The sequence below is a fragment of the Scomber japonicus genome, chromosome 17 (genome assembly GCF_027409825.1).
Source record: "Scomber japonicus isolate fScoJap1 chromosome 17, fScoJap1.pri, whole genome shotgun sequence".
NCBI classification, from domain to species: Eukaryota; Metazoa; Chordata; class Actinopteri; order Scombriformes; family Scombridae; genus Scomber; species Scomber japonicus.
The window spans coordinates 20,076,517-20,103,034 of record NC_070594.1 but is presented as its reverse complement, the minus strand read 5'-3'; the positions used below and the strand labels follow the sequence as shown (position 1 = coordinate 20,103,034).

Here is a 26,518-nt window from a genome sequence, read left to right as displayed (position 1 = left end):
CAGAAAGAAATATTCTTTTCACCTTCACAAGGCTACTCTCTGACAGCAGCAGACTGCATTATCCAAAAAGATCAGAGCTCCTGCTGTTGTGCTGCAGACTACAAGCGTGACCTGAGCTTGTAATGGGAGCTTGCCAAAAGCTGTTGTTGTTGTTAAAGCTAAAACCTTCCTGTACTGTCTTGAAGTTTTCAGAAGGCGCTCAGGCTATGCTTTGTTTACTTCATGGTGAAGTTACTACTGCTGAACAACTGTGGACTTATAAATACCATTCAAGTCAGCATCCAACTGTTAATAACAACCAGGCTTTTGGTTGTTTTCTGATTGCTGCAGTCTATGCAGTAGTTACATTAAAACAATGTCTGTTACAAGACAGTCAGCTGGAAATGTTCATCGGTAGAAGTTAATGAGACACCAGGTGAAGCAGATGCAGCACTGTAAGACAGGTAGGTATTCTTTTGCACTAGTTGGGTTGTTTTCCATCTTCTATGAGCACGTGTGTTATATGGAAATCTTCCCCATTATCACATTGCATCTCACATATTGTGAATGCAGAATACAGTAAGTGAGCTGAATGAAACATCTGGGGGATAACAAACAATGGAACTTCTAATATAAACCATTTTTGTAATTAAGTTGAACATCATGTGTATATCAGTCTACTGTAAAATGTATTTAATACATTTATTGACAAAAATACATTCACTTTTCCGAAAACAAAAGTTTGTCATATAGGTTTGACTGCACAAAATAAAGAGACATTTAATGTGCTAAGCTGAGTTGTAGTTTTTGTTTCCTTATTAATGCAGCTGGAAAGTAAGGTAATAATATTTAATGAAAAAGGTATGAAATCATGTTAACACTGCTTAAGTTAATTACAAATCAGGCATTTATCAAATGAAAAGACAAAATATATAAACCTTGAGATAGATTATTGGATAGGTAAAATGTGAAGTTGTTTCAAGCTCAATCCTCACTCTCCGTCAAGTGGGTAGTAATACATTCTTACGGATTTCTTTCCATCGCTCCCTATGCTCACTTCCTCTGTGGAAACTTTATAGTCCTCCAGCAGCAAAGGTTCAGCAGACACTCCGATGATGCACGTTGTCCTTGAACACTCGTCATACGGTAACAGAGCCTCCAGTAGAGCTGTTCGTCTGATAATACTAGTGATCCAGTTCAGCAGCTCAGTGTTTTATATAATCTCCACATTCCAACTTTGGGTGAGTTTATTTGGATCAATAGTGTTGAGAATCACTTGGTTTTTATCATAATGATTGCCTCCTGCAAAAGAGAAGAAGAGATGTTTTTACTTTTAATTAATCTTTCTGATAATATACAGTATGGTCAATTTCTAAGTATGTGTTAGTACATCTGGGATGAGCTTATATTGAATATTATTAACATTCAATTTATTAGAAATATACAAGACAATCATATAATCATCTGGATGAGGTATTTATAAACATCCAGTTCATCGTTGAAGGTTGCATGTGTTGCCATAGGGTGTGATTATATGGTAATGTTAAACAATTTATTCATATATTCAAGATTTTTTTTCCTGTACTCATTAAATGTAATTAAATGAAAATCTGCATCTTGTTGCATTGAATGACAGTTTGTACACTAATATTATATAGTCCACAAGGTGTCACTAATTGACAGTGATGTACAAACCCTCCTGGATATGAAAACCCAGTTGTTAGTTCAAGTGTAGCTGTTGTGCACAGGAAGTAAGGCACATGGATACAGAACAGAATTTGTAACTAATAGTTACCAATAGAGTGAACTTGAGGAAAATCCACTTTTAAATTGAACTGAGAACTTTATATTTGAAAATACTTTTACAATTTGTTTTAATGTTCTCGTGCCTTCTGGTAAGTAGGCCTTAACACAGTTGGTAAGACTTCACCATAAAACCAGAACATGAAATGTCTGGAAGGCTGACAGACACTGGAGTATTATTAGTTAGCCTTAAAATACTTTCACTGTGATTGTTAAAGCTTTCTGACATCTGGATCCTCTGTGGAAAACTCATTACAGCTGGGGTTTTTTGTTCAAGAGCCACACATTGATGGTCTCCTATTATAAACTATTATATAACTTACAACATTTCAAAGAAACACATGGATGATTCAGACTCACCTTTCACCTCCAGGACCAGATCAGAGGTGGGGGTGTAGAAAATAAAGCCCTCTGGCGTGATGCTCCAGAGGTGTTCTTGGTTGTCTTGCTCCGGCGTGACGCCTGCACGGCCTCCTGCGATGATCACGCTGCCACTGGGACTCAGACAGCACTCCTCCAGCAGCTGAGAACACAGAGAGATGAGTTCAGTGTCACTTCAGGGACATTTAGAATATCTTTTGGAAGTTGGGTTGGTTAAAGTTTCATATTCAAAAATGAATTTCTAGTTTGATAGTTGTACTTCATGTAGACTTAATAATGTTGTGGAAATGCAGGAGGCATCAGGCAGAGAAACTATGTAACATGTTTATTTAGGCTCAAGTGCAGGCTGAGCTAAACTAAACTGAATGAGCAAAACTAAACTCAGAGCAGAACAAATAAAGCAGACTAAACTAAGGATCCATCAAAAGTGAACTGAAAACCATGACTTAAATACAAACTGAACTAATGAAACAACAAGGAACACACGTGGCAAGACACGTGGCAGGCAGGTAGCTGATAAGCTGGGGAAGATATAAAGAGAATAGTAGAGCTAACAATGCTGAAACCAGGGCAGGTGTGAAGGGAAGAGAACAAAACAAGATAAAACACAAGGCAAAAACTTCATCCATAAACCAAAGTCCAGTCTTCTTCATATAAAAACTGTCATTCATTAAACTGTCTTTGAATTACATGTATATAATCTAAATAGGTCACATTGAGCAACTACAGCAAACATAACACCTGCATATATTGCTGTTGAGAAAAACATGAATAAATGAGTTGCAGAGTGAGTTGCATGACAAAAAAGACAATTGCAGCTCTGAAGAACTAGTGTTTGTGTTCATTTTAGTGCTTAGTTCCAATTAGAGTCAGTGTAGAAAGCAACAGTTTCGCAAGTTGTCCTTAACTATTATCTGCAACCTCTCTTATTTCTGTTCTTTCCACTCAGTCCAGTCTGAAACAGGTAGAAAAGCCTGGAGGCATCTGGTGGACTGGTGGTGAGACATGGAGCCAGACTGGGACAAAACCATAAGAAATACTGGATCAACAAGTTAGTACAATGGGAAGTTTTTAATGCTTTTGTGTTTGAACTTTTGCAATCAAAGATCAACTGACTATATATAATGTTCAATTCCCCAGTTGTCATTTCAGTTGAGTTTTAGTCTTGCTTTTTGCTCAACCTGCTCTAATGCTAATATTAATGCTCTTATTAATCACTATCCTTTCATATCACTATTCACGAGTCAAACCTTCCCTGAGCTGGTTAATAGTATAATAACAGCAGTGGTACCTTGCAGTGGATATGCCCGTTCTGGTAGTACCAGATTTGCTCGTAACCATCCGTCTCCTCCATTTCCTGAATCCGCAGCAGTTTGATATCATCCAAATCTCCGGTCAGTGACATCACGAGCCCCGACTGTCTATTCCTTAAACGGAAGTACACTTGCCTCTGTTCCCAAAACACACACGACCAAACACACAATCAATACTTCTACTCAGCAGATAACAGGATGTTTTGTTTAAAGAATATTTAACATGTATAATAATTACAAATCCTTTTCTCAAAATTAAAAACCAAGCTTTAAAGGCAGCAATATTCATTCCATACAAAATAAGTTATTTGATCAAAGCTTGGTAATTCTCTACAATTAAAAAAATATATAATTTGGGCCTCAGTAATTAACACTATCAGATAAAGCAAAGGACTTAATGATGACAATGGCAAAATGTGCTATATTGTAGGCTGTTGAGTCATCATGTATCCATCAAATGAGCAGCTTTTTTAATGAATGAAAGGGTAATTAATGGTGTTTGATTTTGTTGTTTTCAGTTGAGTCACCCTAAGTCAGTTTGTAATTGTTGGAACTGACTGGTTAAAAACTAGATTAGACGTACAGGTGCATTTAGAGGTGTACAAATAAAACCTTCAAGTGTACTTCCACCTTTGTTGGAGTGCTTATTTTTTAAATGTAGGAAACACTGTGGTGCATCATACCTGTAGAAGAGGGCGGAGGGATCCAATTCTCTTCCAGTTGCTTATCTCACGCCAGTCGAGCACCTCACCAGGTTTCAGCAACATCTGAGCCCCCCGATAGTTGATTCCCTCATATAATATCCATCTGGTAAGAAAGGAAACACACAAATTCACAATTTTCAACAGCTGCAACCAAAGCAACTCCACTTCCTCTTCAGTTTCTCTCTTTTAGCACTTTAACTGGTCTTAGCCAGGTGCTGAAGGAGTGTTTATATTAATATGTATATGTATATTCAAATGTATATTTATATTTATATTTGGGCTGTTCATGTATTATTTAGTGATTTTGTCTGTCTGCATGGACATGTAGTTGAAAGTTGGTTCCTATAACATTAATATGCTACCATCTCAGCCAGGAGATTTTAACCACAAAAGAGCATCCTGGTTAAGTAAAGGCCAAATGCAAAAAAATACAATGTGGAATTGTACACAATTAGAACTCAGCAGCCCATGCAAATACCTGCACCTGTCAGGTTTGCCTACCACAAATACATTTCCAGCCTCTGAGAAACAGAGTTTACCGTATTTACAAATATCACTTTTCCTTGTGATTTGTGATACTATAAGCACAACTCAAGTAATGTTTCTTGCTGGCAGGAGCACAGTTTCCTTTTGAAATGTAGTCTGAAATGCCTTCGATTTCACACAGCACCTCGCCAAAGATAATGTATCGAGGCACACAGCAATCCAATTTTCGCAGTGATGCTGAACTTTGCTTTTAACTCTGGTCTCAATGCCTCTGTTGTTTGGCTGGTAGCCTGCCTCCTCTGCGGCAGGAATGTGCCACTCCAAAGGCAGCTCTGGCACACTGTGAGCCTTTTGTTTCATCAGCATGGGCTCACACCTACATTCTAAATCTTACACATCAGCAGCAGGTTTCCATCATCACTCTATCTGTCAGTATTGTCATACCACAAGATAAGATGTGCTGACCCTGCATTCTTCATCTGATAAATCTTAATGTGTGAAGCAACCATGCAAGTCCAAACTGCTTCACCTAAAAAACACTCTAGTGAGTCATCTTCACATGTGTGTCACAGTATGTTTGTCCAAGTGTAAAGATAACCAAATATAATATAAAATAATATCTCTAAATCCATCATCTTTCAATTTAAGTACATTGCTTTGCCTGTTGAGATTCAACACGTATTGTAAGTCTATGAGTCATTGTTACAGTAGTGGCATGGGTGTGGTTGGCCAGATGCAAATGACTTTGTAACTGATGTCAGAAAGCTTGAGAAAACTATTTGAAACCACATTTTGGCAGTTGATAACTTTCAAATCCAAAAGAGATCAGCAGGGATTCAGACATGGAACTGCTGAAAATCAGGCTTTTGAACATGTCTGTGAAAAATAAAGGATGTTTTTTCTGTTTGGTGTGTTCTTAACAGACAAGAAATGGCTTTGACAGCACTGTGGGTTTAGTCCACAGCAGAGACAGACACACACACTTACAAACAGGCAGTTATTCATGAACCTGTCAAACTCACACTAAGAGGAGAAGTTGGGGACGGCTGAGCAACTGCTTTACATTCCAGCATAGTCATTGTGTACTCACATGCCTCCTTCCACGAGCACAGACTGGACTCTGCCACAGCCTCCAGCCAGCTGAAGGTTGACTGATCCGTCTCTCAGAACCACTCTCTTCCCCCGCAGGCCACAGCGCTCAAAAAGAGTGATGGATGGCAGTGAAAACTCCTGCAGAGGAGAAGAGAAAGAGGGAGAAGACGCATTAAGGAATGGAGTGGGAGCACTATAGCACTATAGGTCATATAGGTTGAAATAAAGGTTATTGTGAGGTTACCATGGAAACGGGCACACTCACACCTTAGTGTTTGCTGGCACTTAGCCACGTAGTCACTAGAGAATCACTTAATACAGATACACTGAACTTCCCTTCAGCTGAGTTGTCATGTAGGACAATGACAGGTAACAGATGTTTTCAGAGAAGGTAACACAGGTTTTCTGACTGCTGCTTGTCAGTATGATATATAGTCTTTTTAAATTCATCTTTTTCATTTCCTTATAAACTTTAAAGCACCATATATATATCTTTATGTTTTTCCCTACCTGTGTGCCTGTAGATAATAAGTATATGGTTGGATAAGTTGAATTTTTCAGTGTTCTTCCCGTAAGTTACTCGCTCTGTGGAGAAACCTATATGACTTGCGAAATTCCTACCATAAAATATAATCCGTGAACAATGTCTGGTACAACTGAGACCCTTGACCTGCCTTATACATTTTTAACTAGCTGGGGATAGTGCAACAAGTTGGAAACATGACATTGAAACCCTTATAAAGTAGCCGTTGCCGTTGCCTATTTACACATCCACCAGACAACAGCAACATTAGCATTCATCTGGAGTATGTATGTCTTAATATTTAGAAATATTGTTGCGACTACCAGATGCTAAATGCTCCATCATATTCACCATGTAATTGCCAACTGTTAAGTATTTGCTGGTGTGAAGGTAGTGCACAGTGGGTTTATCTGAACGTTCCACTGAAAACAGCTGCCTTTGATCAAATGATATTAATATTAGAATAGCTTTATATGGCGTCTCTTCACACTCAAAGACGTCTGGCTGTCCAACAATGTAATAAATACTTGAATAAATTGTTTTAGTTTGTTTCAGTGTCCAAATGAATCCTAAAGAAATAGTCTGTCACCACCAAAAAATGGTAAGAGTTTAAGAATGAATAACATTAAACATAGCAAAGAACTTACAAAGCCAGCAGGCTGTAATGACAGGATGGAAGAGCTTTCACTGACACAGCCCATTGCTCTCAGGTCCGAGTAGTTCCCCATTTCTAACACATACATTGTGCTGGTGAAGTCCTGGCCCTCAAATGCCAGCCAACTGAAAGAAATTCACAACGCACAACACACAAGAGGAGCAGAAAATGAGATTAAATGAAAACTGACTGACGTAGAAAGATACTACTTGCAAGACCAAAGCATCTAATTTTAACATTTGCATGAAATGACATGCTGGCACTGCAGTGAGTCGTAACATTTATGATATGCTAGATTATTCACGCTTGAGAGTGAACAGCATACCTACACACAGGGCTGAAACCATAAATTACATACGGATACTGCATTATACAGTATATGACAAGCTGCTGCCATATAAAACATTTTACTAAGTGGAGCAGTGACAGTCTGTAGAAGATACTGAATCCCAAAGATACTTTTATCAGACTGTATCAGATCACCTTTCGGAAATCCAAAAGGGCATATTCCTAAAGTCTGTTTTTAAGGGTGGGACAAATTGTTTCAAATACAATGATACTAATACCTTACAACAACAACCCCAGTGTGATATTTTGCCCATAGAGTGCAGCATTACTCACCTGCCCGCCAGAACCTTGCAGGAGGCCACGGAGAAACCTTCCTGCAGGGAGGTTACACTGTCCTCCAGAGCGAGGACAGAGCCTTGAAAACCTGGTTCAGAGAAGAGTTGCACCTGGGGACACAAACAGCCAAACAATAACCCTGAATAATCCACTCTGAGCCCCTCACACACTTCATCAGATAACAAAAGACAATCTCTCAGTAAGATAAATGTGTCATGTCATGCTTTGCAATCACCTACCTTAAACTTGGCTGTGGTGTCAAAATCATCCTGAAATGAAACAACAACTTAATGAGACCCATAAACATACTGTAAACCACAACAGGAAGTATTAGAGATTTTGTACTTCTGTGCCATTTCGTATCATTTCTGTGTCACAAACACCACAGCAGTTGTTACTACTGTGCTCATGTTGCTCAAAGACACATTCAAATGGTCAGGAAAGATAAATACAAACAATTTTAATATTTTCTTTCTTTATAATTTAAACAAAGTTGGAGGCAGAAGCTTGTTTATGGTGTTTTCAGTGCAGTAGCAACACTACAGCAGACATCGCATGGAATCTGTGCCCATTTGTCATCTTCTGAATCCAAAGCAGCTTCATGATGACTCACCTTAGTGATCTAACATGTTTTCACATTCAGTCTTATGATGAGTATTTTCCTCTTACATAGCACAGATAAATTTACTCTCACTTTGCCTGTGTCACATGCTCCAAAACATAATATATAAAGGTTTATCCATTTCCCTGGAGATTCTTACTCTCCTTCTTAAATTTTGATTGAGTCACAATCATGAGTGTAGTGACTGATGACATGCAATGAAACCTCCTGGGAACTATTAGGGGAAGTGAAAACACAGCAATCAAGCAAAACTGCATAATTATTAATGATGGAAACCAGAATTTCATTTGATGTGATTGTCTGCAATGAATTGTGCTGCTCAACTGAGCACACAGCTGTTGCTATAATTAGAAAATATCACTGTTACATGATCTGTCTGTTTAATGAGTGGGGCAATTGTTTTTTTAACCCAAGTAAAACAGTTAGATTTAATATCTTTGTCTGAGTCACTGCTCTTACCACCACAACAGGCATCACTGAGGCAATTCTAGGCTGTAGCGCCCCCCAGTCCTCTGGGCTACCATACAGGCCTTTTTCCAGGATGTAGCATTCCCCACAAAAGCCAGGCTCCTCAAACACAACCCAGCTGAGAGAGAAAACAGAGGAGGAGGAACATAAGTTAATATTAGAACTGACACTGACATTAAAGCATTGTGTTTTCACTTTTGCTTTTCATGATAATTAATGGAAGAACATGTGTGACGCACCCATACTAACAAAAGTGTTGCTCATTTACCATGCATGTCAACAATTCTTGGTCACAGTCCAATTTGATAATAACCTCCTACATGATAGTATCTCAACAGTCGTGTGCTGTACTCCCTTGGCAAATGTGGCATGTCTAGGGTAGCAGTGTGTGTTATTGTAGACGGCTCAGTTATTTCTGCTCTTAATACAAACGGGGGCTGTATTTACATTTGCAGTGCCCGTATGCGTCCTAATGTGTAAGACAACAAACAAGTCTCTCGCAACAATGCCAAGCCAACACACTGAGCCAATCAGAGGTTTCGGAGGAATGGCAGCACGACATGGGCGAGGCTGTACAATCTAATAACAGGCTAGCAGCACAGCAAGAATAACCCTCCGATTCTGTGAGAGTCCCGCCTCCCAAAAAGCAGGACGAAATGTTCCACTCTACATTATTCACCATTTTGTTAGTTTCTCCCTTGAGGGAGCAGTAATCAGCATTACATGTTCTCCATCTCATTACTCTGATTTGCTTGTGGTTTTGTTTACAGCTGCATTTTTCAGCTGATCATAGCACAAAGAAAGTCTAACAAAAATAGAAACAGCTTGGGAGCACAGCCACATTTCAAGTAACCCACTGGCATTTTACTTGGATATTCTACCATTCCAGTACTAGCCAATACTACAGAAGATTAAATAAAGCCCTTAAAAGGAGTGTACTCCTTGTTAACGATTTTTTACCATCAAGAAACTCCTCTTCCACACCCTGCATTTATTACATATTTATTTCAATTGCTAAAGGGTGTGATGACAAGACCGGCTTACGTTCTCAGGAGGTGAGGTGTGGCAGACTAAACATCAGTGAACAAGGTAATCTGTCTTGACCTGTTGGCATAGGTGGGGCAGCCTTGCTAGTAGACACCTGAACTGCAAAGTATGGCGATAAATCTTACAAAAAATATCACAGGAACTGTACCGTAGGCTTGATGATTATTGGGTTTAAACACAGGAATGCAACTTAAAGCACCCACTGTGTGCTTTCATTTGTCAGTAGCAGCTGGAAAGGAAAGCAGAGGAATTGCAATAGGCGAATTCCTTTGGCAAAAGACGTAATAATACTGTGAACTCATACAACCTTTTATTTCCCATTACTGCTCTTGCAGCTGCAAAGGTTACATAGATTAAAGTAAGAGTCTTGTAACTTACACTCCACTGATGACGTCAATAGATTGTGTCTTCATGCCATAGCCTGTGTCATCCATGTTGATAAGAGGCACCCTCACATCAATGTTAACTCCCAGCTCACCGAAATCTCTGTCACTGAACATTTTGAGATGTGGAGACATGAAATCCTGCAGCAGAAATTAAACCATTAGTTAGAAATCTGATGAGTATTAACCCATACTACATCATAAATAAACATACCAATATGTGAGTAGGGCCCCATAAAAATCTGTTTACATGTTTTCCCAATCCTATTTTATTTTTCCCCAAATTCTGTCTTTCTGTTTTAATTTCCCTGCATTCTGTGTTTTACAATTTAAACACATTTTGTCCTCAGAAACAGTGTTTAATCACGTGTGGAAGAATACAATTTCAACAATCCAATGAGACACTATCATAATGTAATCATACATTAAATGAAATTAATATCAGTGCATTTGTATTTTTTAATACACAGTACATTCAGACATTAGCATGAAGAGGTGAAACAGATAAGCACTATGGCTTGAAGTAATCCTTCATATTTATGTGAGTGATAGCACTGTGCCCCATAAAAAGTAAGTTTATAGTTTGGATATTGCTGTGCTCTAAATTTAGGTTTAAGTGTCAAACGGATGATTTCGCCATCTCAGAGCGCCTCTGTTTGTGTGTGCTGGTGCATGTGTGTGTGTGTGTGTGTGTGTGTGTGTGTGTGTGTGGAGGAGGATCTGAGCCCCACACACAGTGAACCACAGACACAAACAGCAGATGACAGAAGCTGCAGCAACAAGCCCAACATGACACCAAAAATGCAGAGACTCAGCATTAAATGATTAGGTGCTGCGGGGAAAACCCTGACTTTTATAATCTGCATCCACATTTTAGAATAAACCTTGTTTTACAGTTGATTCTATTTTTATTAACAATTTCTGTGATTCTGTCCATGTTTTCCACATCGTAGAAATCATAAGGCCCTATGTGAGCTTTTAGGGAAAAAAGCCAATTGTGCTTTTATTCTAGGGATTGGCAAGTAAATCAGTTTACCCAATATATGAAGTTAATAGTTGTGAAAATGCACATTCAGGTCAGCAATCCAACATTAATTAACAGGTTTATTCCCTTACCATAGCTTCATGAAACAAAACTTTATTCTTTTTTTATTTATTTACTTATTTTCTCTGTCATTTAATAGATCATATGCGTATATATATATATGTATGGTGCGGTACTCACAGACAGTATTGGTCGCAGTGACAGAAGCTCTGAGCCTCCCCAGTCATTGCAGTCCAGGTACTCTCCTTCCTCTAGGATGTACTGCTGGCCCTCAAATCCTGGCTGGTTGTAGCCCACCCAGCTGGATGGAAAGAAGATGTTGCAGAATAGTTGCTTGTTAGAGCTACATTTGTAAATTAGGGCTGCGTTACGTAATCTCAAAATCATCATCAGGCAGCAGTTCCTGTTAGTCCTGGATAAACTTTGCTCCAAGCTAAGATTACCATCTAAATCCATCCTGTGCAAGCAAAGAGAATTAAACATGGTGCAACAGATGAATGAAAACTCACAGCCCTCCGATGACCTTTAAGGAACCCACAGACTTCAGCTTCTTTGAGTCAAGGTTAGCTTCTTCTGCTTCAAGGCCTCCTTCACTGTCACAAAAGCTGAAAACCTCACTGTCGATTTCCATACACGTGCCCTCAAAGCCAGGCTTCTCATACATCGCAACCTGTAGCACAGAAAGAAAGAGGCTAACATGAAACATGACTCATCATTCACATAGGTTGAGTAGATAAGCAGGTATTTACGTTGTGTTTTGGATTTTTTTTTAATCTTTGTTTATTCTCTATTTTTGTCATCTACCTTAATTCATGGCATCTAGTGGTGAGGTTGGGAAATCTTTAGAACCAGAGTTTGGTTTTCTGGTTTGGGCTACTGTAGAAACATGGCAGTGCAACATAGCTGGCTATGTATAAAAGGAGGACTTTTCTATTCATGGAAGATGTTGTCATGTTGGGTAATGTTTTATTTCTTGATGAAAAATGTTTTGCTGTACTAAAGAAATATTCTTCTTGACCTTCAAAGAAACATCTATCACTTGATACTTCTGATGAACTCAGGGGTTTTCATCTTGTATGATATTATTGTTTGATAATCTTTCAAATACAATATGATGTACTTGAAAATGTCTGCTGCCAAAACACAATGATATATTTGAAATGTATTGAGATCTCATTCATTTTTAGTTTGAAGTACGATTAACACACCACTGACCAGAGAAACTGATTCAAGAATGCCGGCAGACCTTTTATAAAACATGTTTTCCTTTAATAATTTTACATTACATTGATTATATTAACAGTTCATATCTTGATACTATATAAATTAAGTGAAATACTTTAACAGAACTGCAACATACCTTGACTTCATTGGGATTCTCCACTTTGTAACCACCCTGGAATAGATACAATATTAGCATCAGCAATCGGAAGAAAAAGCAATTATTTATTACTTTTTTCCTCAGAAAGGGAGAAAAGACAATTAATAGATGCTGACCTGAGCCTCTGCCCCTGTGGGTAATTAATTAGCTACTGCTAATGTTCACACGGACTGTCTTAACAGTGTGCAAGACAGACTCAGAGGGTATTTACATCAAGAAACATTTACATCACGAAGTCACAGCAGTGACTCATTCTTAAACATATAATTTACGAGAAAAGCATGTGCATGAAAGCTATTTGTATTCATTCCTTAGCAGGCACAGATTTATTGATAGAATATGAAAAAGGAGGAATTGTGTGAGCATACAAGTGACCCTGAGGCTGTAGAGTTAAAAACTAACTTTTATCATGTTAACAAGCTCATAATTACAATGTTAATATGATGATCAATTTTTATTAAAAAACAAATGTGCAGTCCTCTGAAGTCTGGATTATGATGTTGCAGAGAAATGCTACAAACCATTCTAAGTGGTCTGAGAGATCCTATGAATGGTGATGGGAAGCCCCAGGTCTCAGGATAAGGGTACTCTCCTATGTCCAGCACAGCTAGCATGCCCTCGAACCCCGGATCACTGAACACCAGCCACCTGAAGGAAAGAAAAACACCCACGTACCATTTTAATTAAGCATTAGACCAAAAGGTCACTCCACATGATGCCTCTTGGTGGTTTTAAAACCACACTGTGTCACGACCTTATGTGTTATGTTGCTTTTATACAACAGTGATAAGATAATGAAGTATACACTGCTTGTTTTTCCCACATGGAGATCAACAGCTATTGTTTAATTAACAACAAAGACAAATATGACTGATGCTTTCCGCTCAGTACATTATGCATTATTAAATCACTTTAATTGGGTGTTTTTTTATTTACCTCAGATATGAGTCATGCAGCTAGGGCTGAGAACAAGAGCTATTCATTGTATAATAAATATCTTGGGAATGTCATGCTTCTGTTCAAAGCATTTTTCTCCACAATTCATTTTCAACATGGGCAGCCTCTGTTGGAACTGTGACCCTCCCTCTGGCATTTTGAGCCATTATGCAGAGCAACACAATGACCTATACTGATTTTTGCAGAAAATGATAAACCCAGATCATTCAGTCAGTGGTGAGGAAGTGATACCAAGAAGAGATACTGACCTTAGAGTGCTGAAAAATATACAGTCTAAAAAGCCAATGAGTCACTTTGTGTAGTGCACTGAACTGGGTTAAGTGCACACTACAGTAAATTTGTGAAGCAGAAAACTAGATCTGCTCAACAGTTGCTCTGCTTGTTGCAACAACAAAAAAACGTAGGAGGAGCTACTAATGCAGAATCATATTGGAACTGAGTAGAAATGAGCTGGCATTTGGCATCTGATTTACAAAAGGTTTCTTCTAAAGATACAATGGTTAACCTACAGAAGTAGCTGTGGGAAAAAAAGCTTACTGTCATTAACTTCCTTCAGGGGTAGGGCACAAAATGTCCTGAATGCCAACACCTCTCACGTGGAAAAAACATGCTCCCTTTTGCCAAATTCTCTCCACACCTTTGTCTGTTTCTCTCTCTCCAGTAGTCTCCACCTCTTCACTCTGCTTTCCAAGTGCCCCCCGCCCATCTGTCTCTTTTCTAACATGCAACAGCAGGACAGAGATTCCTGAGCAGGCAAATGAGTGAGAGTCAAACCAAAGACAAAGATAAACACCGAGGAGCATATTAATGATTATAGTCTCTCAGCTATTTGTCAAAGCCAAACACTCAGAGCATCCCATTAAAAATGCTCTACCTTGAGCACAGCGTGCAAGATTTCCAAACTCTACTCCTCTGGTGGGTCTGCAAGCCACTGACAATTTAAAAATCATTGCAGAGAACTGGGATTGTCTCATAATCTGCACTTTACGCTTTACTGCAGCAAAGCAAAGAAAGCTTCTTCTTTCTTAAGCACATGTGGCTTACATGTATTGTATTTCAAATAAAATCTAATCTCCAGGTAACTACCACTCTTATCAATCACAGTAGGAAGACCATTTGTGTGGTTCATGATTCGATTTTGTCACCGTGTGTTATTGTCATGCACGCTTTACCAGAGGTCCATCACAGGGATATGAATGATTGGATTTGCTGAAACAGCTATACTTACACCCCCGAGTGCACTCGGATGGAAGCAGTGCTCAGAGGGATGCCAAATGAACCCGTCTCTATTGCATCTTCATGGTATGGTGTTACTCTGCCGTGTCCCTCTGGTTCAGTAAACAGATCAATATGGGGGATGTTGTAATCCTACAGAGAAAGGGAAACAAACACAGCAATTATCAGTAGAGGCTCATACTGGTCCATAAATCATTCCTTGCAATGCAGCACAGCAGGATCTCAACTAAACACAGTCTATTATACATGTATTCTTTTCTCCCCTGAATGTGCCTGAACTGAATATCAATAAGGCAATATCACATATTAGCTACACTTCAGAAGGTCATGGGAGGTGACGATTATGTAGATATAGAGATATGAAAGGGTAAGGTCAAAGCGTTTATCCATTGTGCACTCACAGAGACAGCCAGTCGAATAGAGCCAATCACCATTGGCTGGTTGTCTGGGTCTGTCTCCAGTCCAGAGTCTGCCCACTCATTTGTCAATTCTATGCCACCTTCCTCCAGGGCAATGAGGCGTCCCTGGAAGTCAGGCTTCTCATACAACACCCAACTGTAGTGAAAACAAAAACATGTACTGTAACCATATGGCAGAAACACATTAATATATGTTTTTAAAAAAGACAAAAAAGGACCAGGATAAAAGCATGTAAAAGTGTGTCTTAAAGCAATACTTCAACATTAAATATACAATATACTTTATATACTTTAAGCTTAGCATAAAGACTGATAACTGAGAGAACCAGCTAGCCTGGCTTTGTGCAACAGCAACAAAAACTGCCGACTAAGAGAGTCCCCTAATTAGCATATGTTATCTTGTTTGTTTAATCCATCCAGAAAATTGAACTGTAAAAATGCCAACTTGTGGTTTTACTTCCTGAAGTCTCCTCAGGAAGTATATGCATTACATTGTGTTACTTTGGATAGAGCCAGGCTAGCTGTTTCCCCATGTGTCTTTATAGTACACTGCACTAATGAGCTGCTGTCTGTAGCAATACATGTACCAGACAGATATGAAAGTGATGTTAATCTTCTCTACTAATGCTCAGCAAGAAAGCATATAGGCATAGTCCCTATAGTCCAATACTTTCTTCAAATATCAGCCAGTAATGAAAGTGTAGGTCATTCATTCATAATGACATAATTATCAGAACAGACTGTAGAAAGTAAGTGTGTCAAATGTATCAATATGCGAGAACCTAGGATGTTAAAGAAAAAAAGGGTACGAGTTGGCACATATCTGCACTCATTAGGTCTTATAGCTGATGTTTTATTTAATTAGGGCCTCTGATTACTCCAGGCAACACTAATTAGAACTACACTGCAGGCATGCCCTGGTAGCTAAAAGGTTACCACAAATGCCATATAACTGTAACTCCCTGATTCGACTCCAGCTCGGGACCTTTGTTAATGGTACCCACCTCTGTCTCTCCTTGTTTCCTGACTGCTTCTCCACCATCAACTCTCCATTAAAGGCTAAACTTACTCAACAGTGTATCCTAAAAACCACACTTCACATTTTCTTGTCATCCTTTACAAGTCTTATAATATAACTTACCATCCTCTAATGACCTTCGCAGATATGAGCGGTGAGAACTGCAGAGCTGTAGCATCTGCTACATCCCCGTAAATATCATAAGCTTGGCCACAGAAGTGAGCTTTCTCGAACAACACCATCTGTGCAGAGACATGAAGGGCAGAGTCACAAAAAATCAATCCCATTGACCACAAAGATAAATAATCAATGGCACAATGCCTTATTCCATCACATTATATCATGATTCACTGAATGGTGAAAAGGACCTTATAACAACAAGCTTTCTTTCATTACTCTTGTATGCTACAGTGAAAGCATATGTATGTTTATGTAAAGTGAGGAGCAGGCACACTATTACCTGAACCACTGGGATATTAATGTCATCCTAATGTTAGTGTAATAGTTCAATTTTATGTTTATAGACTAACAGACCATTGAATCTTGTGAATAATGATCTACTGACTGAAACTGGCAACACTTCACTCTGTTGTCAATAATACTTTCTTTTATTTAGCCAGAATCAATAACTATACAATGTATAACAAAAGCCAAAATCTTCTCATACAATGTGCTTTTTGTTTATTACTGTGGATTCCCAGCACAGCTTAAACTGGATGTTGATGGAATTTTAAATAATGTCTAGGTGAAACAGAGAAGTGAAATACTGTAAGCTGTGTGCTCAGGGAATATCTCTCTCTCTCTCTTGTAGCTGCGACTAAATCGGCAATTAAGCTCCACAACAGTGAAGTACCACAAGTATTGCACTGGGTTGGCAGCATTGAATTCCATGACTATAATCGCATCCAGATGAGCACTTGCTTCTTTTTTTTTTTACTATTCTTTGTTTACCCCAAGAACAACATATGAAAAGCAGATGTTGCCAGACAACAGTTGTCTTTCCAGATTCCTCTCACCATCTTGTTTCTATTGCATGAGGGCAAAGCTATGCCTACTGTACCTTTCCACGACGTTTGTGAAACCCTCTGGCGGTTCTTATCTGGAATGCAAAAACACAGAATTATTATCAGGACGGTAGAGCATAGCAAATATCTATGAAATGCTAGAGGAGTTAATCTGCCTTTGTTTGTGCAGCCGCTCCATGCACAATGATTATCCTGACCTTTCAGTTTACTTCCAGGAACACAGTGGGTCCTACTCTGTTTTAAATGTTCTTACTTCATTAATACATTACAAGGCAAACCCAGCTAAAAAAGAAACATATTCCTTTATACAGCATACTTGCACTAAAGGTGATGTTTGGCAGCCACAAATTACGGTGAAAGGAAAATGAAAAACCATCTTGTTACATCAACACAGTAAAGTGACAAGTCTAATCATTGATTAGTCAATGGACAGAAAACCAATCACATTAATCAATAATGCAAATGATCTTGAGTCAGAGTTTTTTCTTATCTGTTCAAATGATATCAAAGTGATAAACCAGACAAGAGATCCAATGTTAGTATCAATAGAGAACCTTTTCTAATGATGATACCTGATACCAGAACGCTAATCACATTAGACAAACCTTTAAAAGAAGCTGCTCCACACATTTGATATAAATAGCTTCCACCTGCCATTGCTACAGGCAGGTGTGTTAACCAGAATGTCTAAGCTGTTCTTGGGGGAGACATCCAGCTTTAAATTGTAATACTTACCTATTAGTTATCTTTTTCTAGTTTACATGCGGCACACTTACATTATTACTAAGTATCCCCGGCAGCTGAGCCGAAGGCTGTTTAATCTCAGGGAGTGTTGGGACTGTGGTTGGAGGAATCCCAGGAAAAGATGAAGGCACAGCATCAGGAAGCACCAGTCCTGGTTTTACAAGCAGGTCTGCTTCAACTACAGGGACTGGAGTTGTCATTTTTCCAGTAACCTGATGCATAAACAGACAAATGTAAGTAGTGAAAGTTGTTCATCGAGCTCCTTAAAAAGTGTAGGTTCACAATTTGTGAGGTCTTAAAACAAACAGGTTTTACTTTTTAAAATCATTCCTCTTGTTCATACAGACCCATTAGAAGACCCCCCCTCCCCCACCCCCAAATGTGTTTACAATGTAGGTGACAAAATCCACAACACTTGTTTTAAGACAAAAACATATTCAAAAGTTTAACTGAAGATAATATGCTTCACTGTTTTGCACTAAAAAGAGCATAACTATAAATGTAAATATCACATTCATATTATCCTCACATAAACTTTTGAAAACATGTTTGTCCTTGCACCTTTGTCTAAAGGCCAGTATAAACAGAAGGAATGATAACAGCAAGAAAATACAGAAAATATATAGTAATTAAGTTTATAGTGATTTAGAAACACAGAACACAGCACTGTATGAGTAGCTGACTGGACAATTCAAACAATGACAGTGGATGTAATTGGTCGATAGCTTTGTCCAATTTCAACTTGTCTTTGCTTGCTTTTATCTGATAGGTTCATGAATTCATGTTGTATGGGAACAATTCATTAACATTCATATCACTTTTAGTTGGCAAACATAGCGTAGAGAACAACTGACCTCCGTTTTGACTTGCTCCGTTCCTTGTATATTCTGCACTGGTTTCACTGGTTCTCGGGGGAGGTACTTCTCTAAATAGTCTGGCAGTTTGATGTTGTCGAAGGAGGGAAGTGGAGGACGTGAGTCACTGACCACTGCCTCCACAGCCTGAGCTTCCTCTCTTTTGCTTGGGGCAACGCTCTGCTTTGACAGTGTGTTTTGGAGTAAAGTTGTGTCAGTTGGGCTCGGCAGGGGTGACTGGGATAAAAGTGGAGTGCTGGGTAGGGGGGCTTCAGTGGGTGACCCGTTCTCAGATTTGGGGCTTTCTGCTCCATTTTTCTTCCCTCTTATGCTAGAGCTGGTGAGACCACTGAAGACACAGCTCCTCTCTAAGCGAGACCTCACTTTAAACTGTTCATCTTTCTCTTCCTTGCCATCCTCCTCATCTTTGACGGAGGTCTTTTCCTTGAGGCGAGAGTTGGTGTCCAAGCTACTGAGCAATATACTCCTGTCTGCTAAACTAGCCCTGACAGGCCTTACACCAGCTTTCACCTCTGTGTTGTGGAGCTTGTCAAAGAGGTTTGAGGCTGTATCTAAGACGAAATTATTCTTCCTCAAGCCAAACTTGAAGTCCTCAGGGTCAAACGTCTTCTCAAAGTGGTCTTCCTTGATAGCCGGCATCGCAAAGGCGGGCTGAGGGGGCCGAAGGTGGTTGTGTTTACGAGGCGGTAGAGAGAAGGGAGCGCAAAGCTTCTTGATTTTCTCAACAAAATCATTATCATCTAGCTCACCAGAAGTGTCCAGTAGATTGCTCTCACTCCCAGAGGAACTCAGTTTTGGCTTCAGGACTTTACGTTTCGGTTTGGGAAAGTCCAAATCCAGCCAGCTAGAAGGGGCATCTTGCCGTGTTGCTGAATCATCTTTGCTTAGTCCTCGTGGCAAATTGAACCTCTTCATGGAATGCTGGATTGAGTCTAGGCTCATTTTATTAGCCTTTGAGGAAGGGAGCTCTTTTAGAATCTGCTTAGGCTTTATATTGACTGGTTCCTTTTTGACTGTGCCAGGAGAGCTGTGTGTTATTTTTTCTGAGCCCTTGAGTGAAGTGATATCATTTATGCTTGCTGTAGTTTGTGTTTCTTCACACTGTGCTTGGCTAAGCCCTGCTTTCATTTTATCTGATGAGATTTTGACTTTTGAGGCCACTAACTTGTCAACTGAGCTTTTATTCCCATCATCCTGGCCTGATACCTCACTGCTCACAGACTTAGACACAGAAATAGGAGTAGGCTCTTTAACAGATGAGCTTTTCTCTGCCATATTATCAGTCTGTGCAGTAATCAGTACTGGAGTGTCATTAGCAACTTTTAGGGTCGCTTCTTCAACTGCTGTATTTGCCTTTGTAATAGGTTTTGAGCTGGAGAACTCAGCATCATTAGCTCCATGTGTATGTGAGTCATCGGCTGAATTCTCTGTTTTTTCCACAGATACAGAATTAGGCTGCGGTTCGGCTGCAATCACCACTGGCCGTTTCTCTGTTCCAGGACTTTCTGTAGATGTTGTTTGTAACTCAGGCCCATTTGTTGCCTTCTTTCCCTGGGATGGCCCTCTCTCACTCTTGGTTCCAGCCTGGGCACAAACAGCAGTGTTTTCTGGGTGTTTAGTCACCGTCTGATTTATGTGTTGTGTTGGAGCGGGGAGGTCCGACGATCCAACTCTACTGTTTGAGGACTGAGAGGCTGGTTCTGGCTGGCTGGCTTCTGGTTTTGTTATGCCTCTGACAGGCTGTGCTCCTTCCTTTGTTGCAGCATTTTTTTCCTGATCATCCCTCACAATGCTTCCTTCTGTCCCTGAGATACCTTGTACATTTTGTGAAACCTCGCCTTTTGTTGTATTTTTATTTAAAGGCAAGAGCTGTTGTTGTTCTCCGTTGCCTTGGTTCTCACTCTGATTTGTTTTTTCCTTCTCGGTTTTTGGGGATATTTCTAAGTCTCTGGCCTCAGTCTGATTTATTGGTTCTGTGTTGTTGTTTTGCTGTTGCTGTTGCTGTGTTTGCCCTGTGTCTTTTTTACTGGGCTGCCCCGCTTTTAATTTGCTTTTTGATTCAGATTGCATTGAGAATTCTTTATCTGTTTTGGGGGTTTCAACAGGTGGGTTTTTCTCCACTGAAGGAGTCTTCTCAACAAGTTGTTCTGAAGATGAGGGGGAGGAGGATGGTATTTCTCTGCTGTCTTTGGAGGCATTTTTACCCTCTTTAGTGAATGAGAGGCTGTCTCCCCCTGCCTTTTCCTCCTTTTGGGGTAAAATAATAGGAACCTTGTCAATAGGTGTCTTTGTCCCTCTGCTAGAAGGAGCAGTATCAGGTTCATCTTTGTTGACAGATGGTTCAGGTAATCCCTCCTGTCTGTTGGACAGTTTGTCCTTTTTAGATGTTTTAAATGCTTGCTGTTTGGTATCAGTCACAGGCTGTTTATCTGATGTATTTCCTTCTGCTTTATCGACTGGTAATGATACTTTTTCTGTGAAATCTTTGGAGGCTGAAATAGTCTCCTCTGTATCATCCCCCTGTTGTTTTACAGCTGTGAGCTCTTGCTTACTACTAAATTGGTCTGCCTCGTTTTGACTGTTTGGGCTGAGGGGACTGGCTGGTTCTCTGCTTTTCCTTCTTTTAGAACGGGAGCCTGATCTGCTACGGCGTTTGACCGGTAGGCTTACATTGTTAGTCAGTTCTGCAGAATCACCTGTCCCTTTAGCATCTGATTTTGTACCTTGGTCTGTTGTTTTTGAGGTCTCTGTGTGTTTTACTTTGGAGACTGTATGTTGTTCTTTAGGAATGGAAATTTTTACCCCCACAATAGCGGTATCCCGTCCATCTGGTCTTAATGTTATCTCTGACATTGCCATTGTCTCTGTCTTCTCTTTAGTATCCCGTTTACCCTGACTCTCCAGTTCTGGTGACTTTGATGCAGCAACTGTCACAGACGAGGAAGACTTTTGAGACATTCCTGTCATGGCTGGCTTTTGAGGTAGTGCTGGTTTCTCCGCTGGTAAAGATGCCTTTAGAAAGTTCCTTTTTCGCTCCTTGATCGTCATTGGTTTCTCCCCGACAGGTGATTCAGATCTGGAGCTAGCAGTACTGTAACGTTCAGCTGATTTCGACCTCTTATCTGACAACTCAAAGTCTTTTTTCAGCCTCTCAGTGGCTTTCCTGACTGGGGAGACATCAGCACTCCTTGGGCTTTGGAAGGTCTGCTTGAGGCCTCCTGCCGCCCGGCGCTCAAAGAGGCTGATCTTATCTCCAATCCTGCCAACAGCAGGCTTAGGCTCCTCTTCAAGTTTTTCCAGATCTTGTAGTCTGTGTGTGGTGGGCAAAAGTACAAATTTAAACATAAATGATGTATTCTGCAAAATATGAAACAGTTAAAGCAGATTTTAATAACTGTATGTGTAATATATTTAGCTGGCAAAAATTAGTTTTATATTTGGGTGATTTGTTTAATCTAATATGACATATATTCTCATCAGATCTGTGATTTACAGTGCAAATCTTGAAGCATAAGGTTGTACTTTGTCTTCTGACTCACACCATTGATTCACTGTGGATAAACACCTGTGAAATTTCACCCATAGCAGGTAATGCACATTCCCTGTTTTTACAGCAATGTCATGTTAGACAAAAGCTTAACAGGTATAAGCCATTTTAAAAGCTTTGGTATACGCACTGCAGTTTATGAATATGTCACGAGTCATTGTTTCAATCATTACCACATCTCAAACACTTGTCTTTCTTTATCATGAGGTGACTTACCTTGCATGAATCTCTGTTTTGGGCTTATCCTTTACTTCATTTTTGGTACTTTTTAATGCTGACTTAGAATCCCGGTCATCTCCAGCCGGACTTTCCTCAGCTTTCAAAGGCACATTCTTTGTAAAAAACTTCACCTCACTCAAAGAAACCTTCATACTCCTGCGTTTGGACTCTGGTGTCTCCGTCTTCCTTTCCACTTTGTAAAAGTCATAATCATCCTCCATGTCTGTACCGCCATCAACCACACATGCCAAAGTGACTGATTCTGAGTCCTGGAAGTTGTCTGAATGTTTGACCGTGTCAGGGCAGGAAGTCTTACTGTTCCCTCCTGCAGGTGAGTCTTGAAAGGTGGGGTTGTGTTTGGAGGAGGAGTTCACTGATGACTCTCTCATGTGAGTTGGACTTTCACCCTGAGGACTGTTCATTGAGTCATCTGATGTAGGGAATCCCTCTGAGGCAGGGTGGGCATTGGAGGGTATTTTTTCCTGCAGGCTGGTACCTGCATCTCCCTGAAAGTTCTTCTTGGATTTTTTTCTGGCAGCGTTTTTACGACCCATGCTGTCTGCCTCTGTTTGTTCTTGATCAGGTTCACTCTCTGACTGTAAGTCTTTGTGTGATTTCAGTGACACTCCTGCTAGGGCACTGTAACAACCCTGTGTCCCACCAGGGAGCCTCACATTTGGCTTTTTGTTCTCTGTGCTTCTTAAACTTAAGCTATATGATGATTCAAAACTTGTGGATGACTTTGCCTTAGGGGGGATCTGTAAGCTTTTATTGACTTTGGTACGGACCACTTCCTGTCTAACACAGGTGTCTTTGTCGCTTTGAATCACACTAGTCTCCTCTAGGTACACATGGAGCCTCTTACCTGCCTGAGCCTGTGCTTGTGTCTGGGCCTGAGGCTTGGTATGAACCTGGTCAGAGTCCCATACCACGCCTTGCTCAGAAGAGGAAGACAGATGTGTCAGATGACTGGCATTCTCTGGATTCCCGCTCACCAAATTACCATTGCCACTCTCCTCCCTCTCCTTGCCCTGCCCTATTCTCCTACTTCTGCACGCCACAAACTCCTCCTCTTTTGGACCTCCTTCTCCTGGCTCACTGCTGCTCACAACGAAGCCGTCCCTGTGGGCAGACTGCGTGGCGTCCTCCTCTTCACAGAGGAAAGTGTCTCTGCGGAGACCCAGAGAATTAGGATTGGAGCGGTGTTCCTTTTCTTCTTCCAACTGTTGTTCCCTTGCCTGCCGTGTCACAGACTGCTCACTCTCCTCTTCTCCCTCTAACTTAACAGCCTGATCACTATTTGGCAAGGCATTTTCTGTAGAAACCTTTGGACTTTTTCCCTTCCATGGAGAGAACCAGCTCCCGATTCGTCCAAAGACCCCAGTGGTCGGCTGATCCTCTGGGTTCTCAGACTAGAGTAAAACAAAGGAAAAACTCACTTAAATGTGTGCTTACATGTGCAGCAGCTGTTAACAAACATGCGCACAGCAAATTAACATATGCCAACTTAGTTACACGTAGAACAAATACCACAAACTGTCTATGAACAAAGACAGGGAGTGCAGGTATATGATCAAAAGTAAATATAAGTAGGGATTGTTTGTCCATAGACTTCAGTTTAGTATGGCCATGCGTCTCTCAGCATAGCAAAGACATGCAGGAGTGCATATAACCTGAAAGCTTACCGTAGTAAATACCATATCATTCAGACTCTTTATGTAGGTTGTGAACATGATTTTGGTTTAGAACATAAACTCCTACAGAGCATAGAACAAAAACAAAATCATTCCACCAGGATAAACAATAGAAAGTTTGAAAGAGTAGAAAACAGTCATTAAAAAAAAAAAATCTGCCTTAGCAAAGTGATAGATCCATCCATAACTATAACTAAGAGCAATCAGTTTTGGCAGTAATTTCAAAATAAACTTACCCTTAATTAGAACTTGACTTGACTTAGAAGAAAACTTTTCTCCCTCTCTCCAACAGATACACATCTACCCCTTTGTACAGCTTATGTTTTGTACTAAGATGCATTTCTTGTGTTTAGTCGTCCTTGAGTCCCATAAAGCATCCACAACAGCAGCAGTGCTGTAGACTGTGGAATCGGAGCTTTGCGTGCTGTTCAAGTTCTGCCCCCTCCAGCAAAGCGCACGCAGCCCGCTGGTAAAATGATGCCTTCAAGTGCTCCTCGTAAACTTTTAACACAAGTGTCACTTTGAAGCCGGTTAGACAACAAGTGACAACCGCAATATATTCTAGTACTAGCCTAATTATTTTGATGTCACCTGCGGCATTTCTTAAGCTTTCACTATGACTGGCTGTTTCTGTGGGGTTAATGAAGTAATTATAACTTTGATTTACCTGTTTTCCTGTATTAAACATTTAAAACAGGGTTGTCATTTTTCCCACTAAAACAAGGATATATAATTTAAATGTGTCGATTCATCATCTTTTCTGAACAACAAATGCTTAAAGGATCAAAAGTTCATCTTCGTCAGTCTCCCAATTTCATATGTCTACATTTAATGAATATGTTTTAATGAGTGTAGCCTAATACAAAAAATACAATGCTAATTTAAAAAAGAATGCTAAACAATGACATACTCATCTGTTGACATATCACAGCATTTCAAATATCAGAGTATAACCTAAACGCCCAATGTGAGACATTTGCCACACACCAGCTGAGTGTGTCAAGTTTGATCTTATAGTGTCTCTCATTACATCTGCGAGTAAAGAAGTGGTCCAGAAATTTGGAAGTAAGGTTGAACCAAATATCCAAACTGATCCAGAATAGATCTGTTGTGTAAGTCTAAGTATCAAATATGTTGATTAAACAGGTTTGAACATTTCAGTTTGAAATGGGTTTAGGACTAAGAAAAATTAAAATATTCACTCAACCACCCTCCTTGAGTATTCATAATTCCCACGTCCATTTTTAGCAATTGAAGGCAGCAAGAGGCCATGTCCAAACAAAGTTATCCAGGGGAAATGACGCATCACTGTGTGGGTTTCAGAGCCTGTTGCATTCAATTTTTAGTTTTCCAAGCTGCGTGCCCTTGTTTCATTTGGCGGGCAGCTCAAGTCAGTCTTTCCATGATGCGTGGTTGAGGAGATTAACCCTTTAACGGCTTTTGTCTATACTTGTCTGAATTTTAAACAAAAGATCAAATAGCCCCGAGGAACTGAGTCAAGTCGATACATGCCATTTTAATGTTGCTATCTTTTTTGACATTTTTAATTTGACATAATCCAACATGCCTGAAGGTGTTGGGAATGGCCCTGTAAATGATTGTTTAGAAAAATATACTATAGGTCGTGGTCATTATTTCATTTAACAGCCGTGTTATTTGCAGTCTATGAATGATTAAAACGTGTTTCAGCGTGTTTTGTCATATTTGTTTCAAAGTAAGCTATAGTCTGAAATGTTTACATTTAGCTTAATAACACAATGATGTCATGAACAGGGAAAAATTGCCTTCTGATCAAATTTTAAAAAGGTGAAGGTCTAACTGGTTAGACTACATGAACTGTAGCTCCGTACAACCAAAACAAACAGAAGCCCACAAGCTGTACTGGCTGCCCTTTTAACCAGCCAGTCTCCACCGAGAAGCCCCAGTTCATTTCCTTACAAGCCAGAGACAGACAGCGTGATCTTACCATGATTACTGTGTTCTCCTGCCTTCTCAGTTGTCTTGGGAATAAGTGGTGAAATGCAGCCTGCTGCAAAAGCCCTCAAAAGAATGAAGCCTTTCAGTGCGCCACCGCCTCTCTGAGGTAACCTGTCCCTCCTCAGACAGGCAGTGAAGTCTGCACTGCAGCCTAATTAATATTTAGTGAGGTCTAAAAACAGAAAAAAATATCAAAGCTAACTCTCAAGCACACCAGTTAGGTGTTATGTTGAATGTTGCTTTTCAAGTGTTTTTTTCCCCATGGCAATCAGGGCTGTGATACAGGTGGAATCTGCCCAGG

At 40.0% G+C, this 26,518-nt stretch overlaps 1 protein-coding gene across 1 annotated transcript; it reads right to left on the bottom strand.

The window, feature by feature from the left end:
* Position 1: 1 nt before the first annotated feature.
* On the bottom strand, positions 2-26,209 carry LOC128376849 (beta/gamma crystallin domain-containing protein 1-like). The gene is made up of 22 exons (XM_053336704.1): positions 26,123-26,209; positions 22,544-23,958; positions 18,760-22,090; positions 17,938-18,117; positions 17,197-17,235; positions 16,260-16,378; positions 15,101-15,254; positions 14,692-14,831; positions 13,028-13,154; positions 12,486-12,521; positions 11,635-11,795; positions 11,306-11,426; positions 10,076-10,221; positions 8,642-8,768; positions 7,800-7,829; positions 7,558-7,670; positions 6,929-7,061; positions 5,757-5,896; positions 4,160-4,283; positions 3,455-3,613; positions 2,143-2,305; positions 2-1,281 (listed from the first exon to the last, which is right to left on the bottom strand). Exons 1-22 carry the CDS (start codon positions 26,207-26,209, stop codon positions 1,193-1,195), a joined length of 7,134 nt encoding a protein of 2,377 aa, XP_053192679.1. The 3' UTR covers positions 2-1,192.
* Positions 26,210-26,518: the final 309 nt, after the last annotated feature.

Bases quoted from the DNA above. Each gene is read 5' to 3' on its own strand.
- LOC128376849 (XM_053336704.1), bottom strand. From the start codon at position 26,209: ATGGTAAGATCACGCTGTCTGTCTCTGGCTTGTAAGGAAATGAACTGG. The intron at 17,236-17,937 runs GTAAGTGTGCCG...TTTGCATTCCAG, and splicing joins CGGGGATACTTAGTAATAAT to ATAAGAACCGCCAGAGGGTT. The intron at 3,614-4,159 runs GTATGATGCACC...TTTTGGGAACAG, and splicing joins CCCTCCGCCCTCTTCTACAG to AGGCAAGTGTACTTCCGTTT.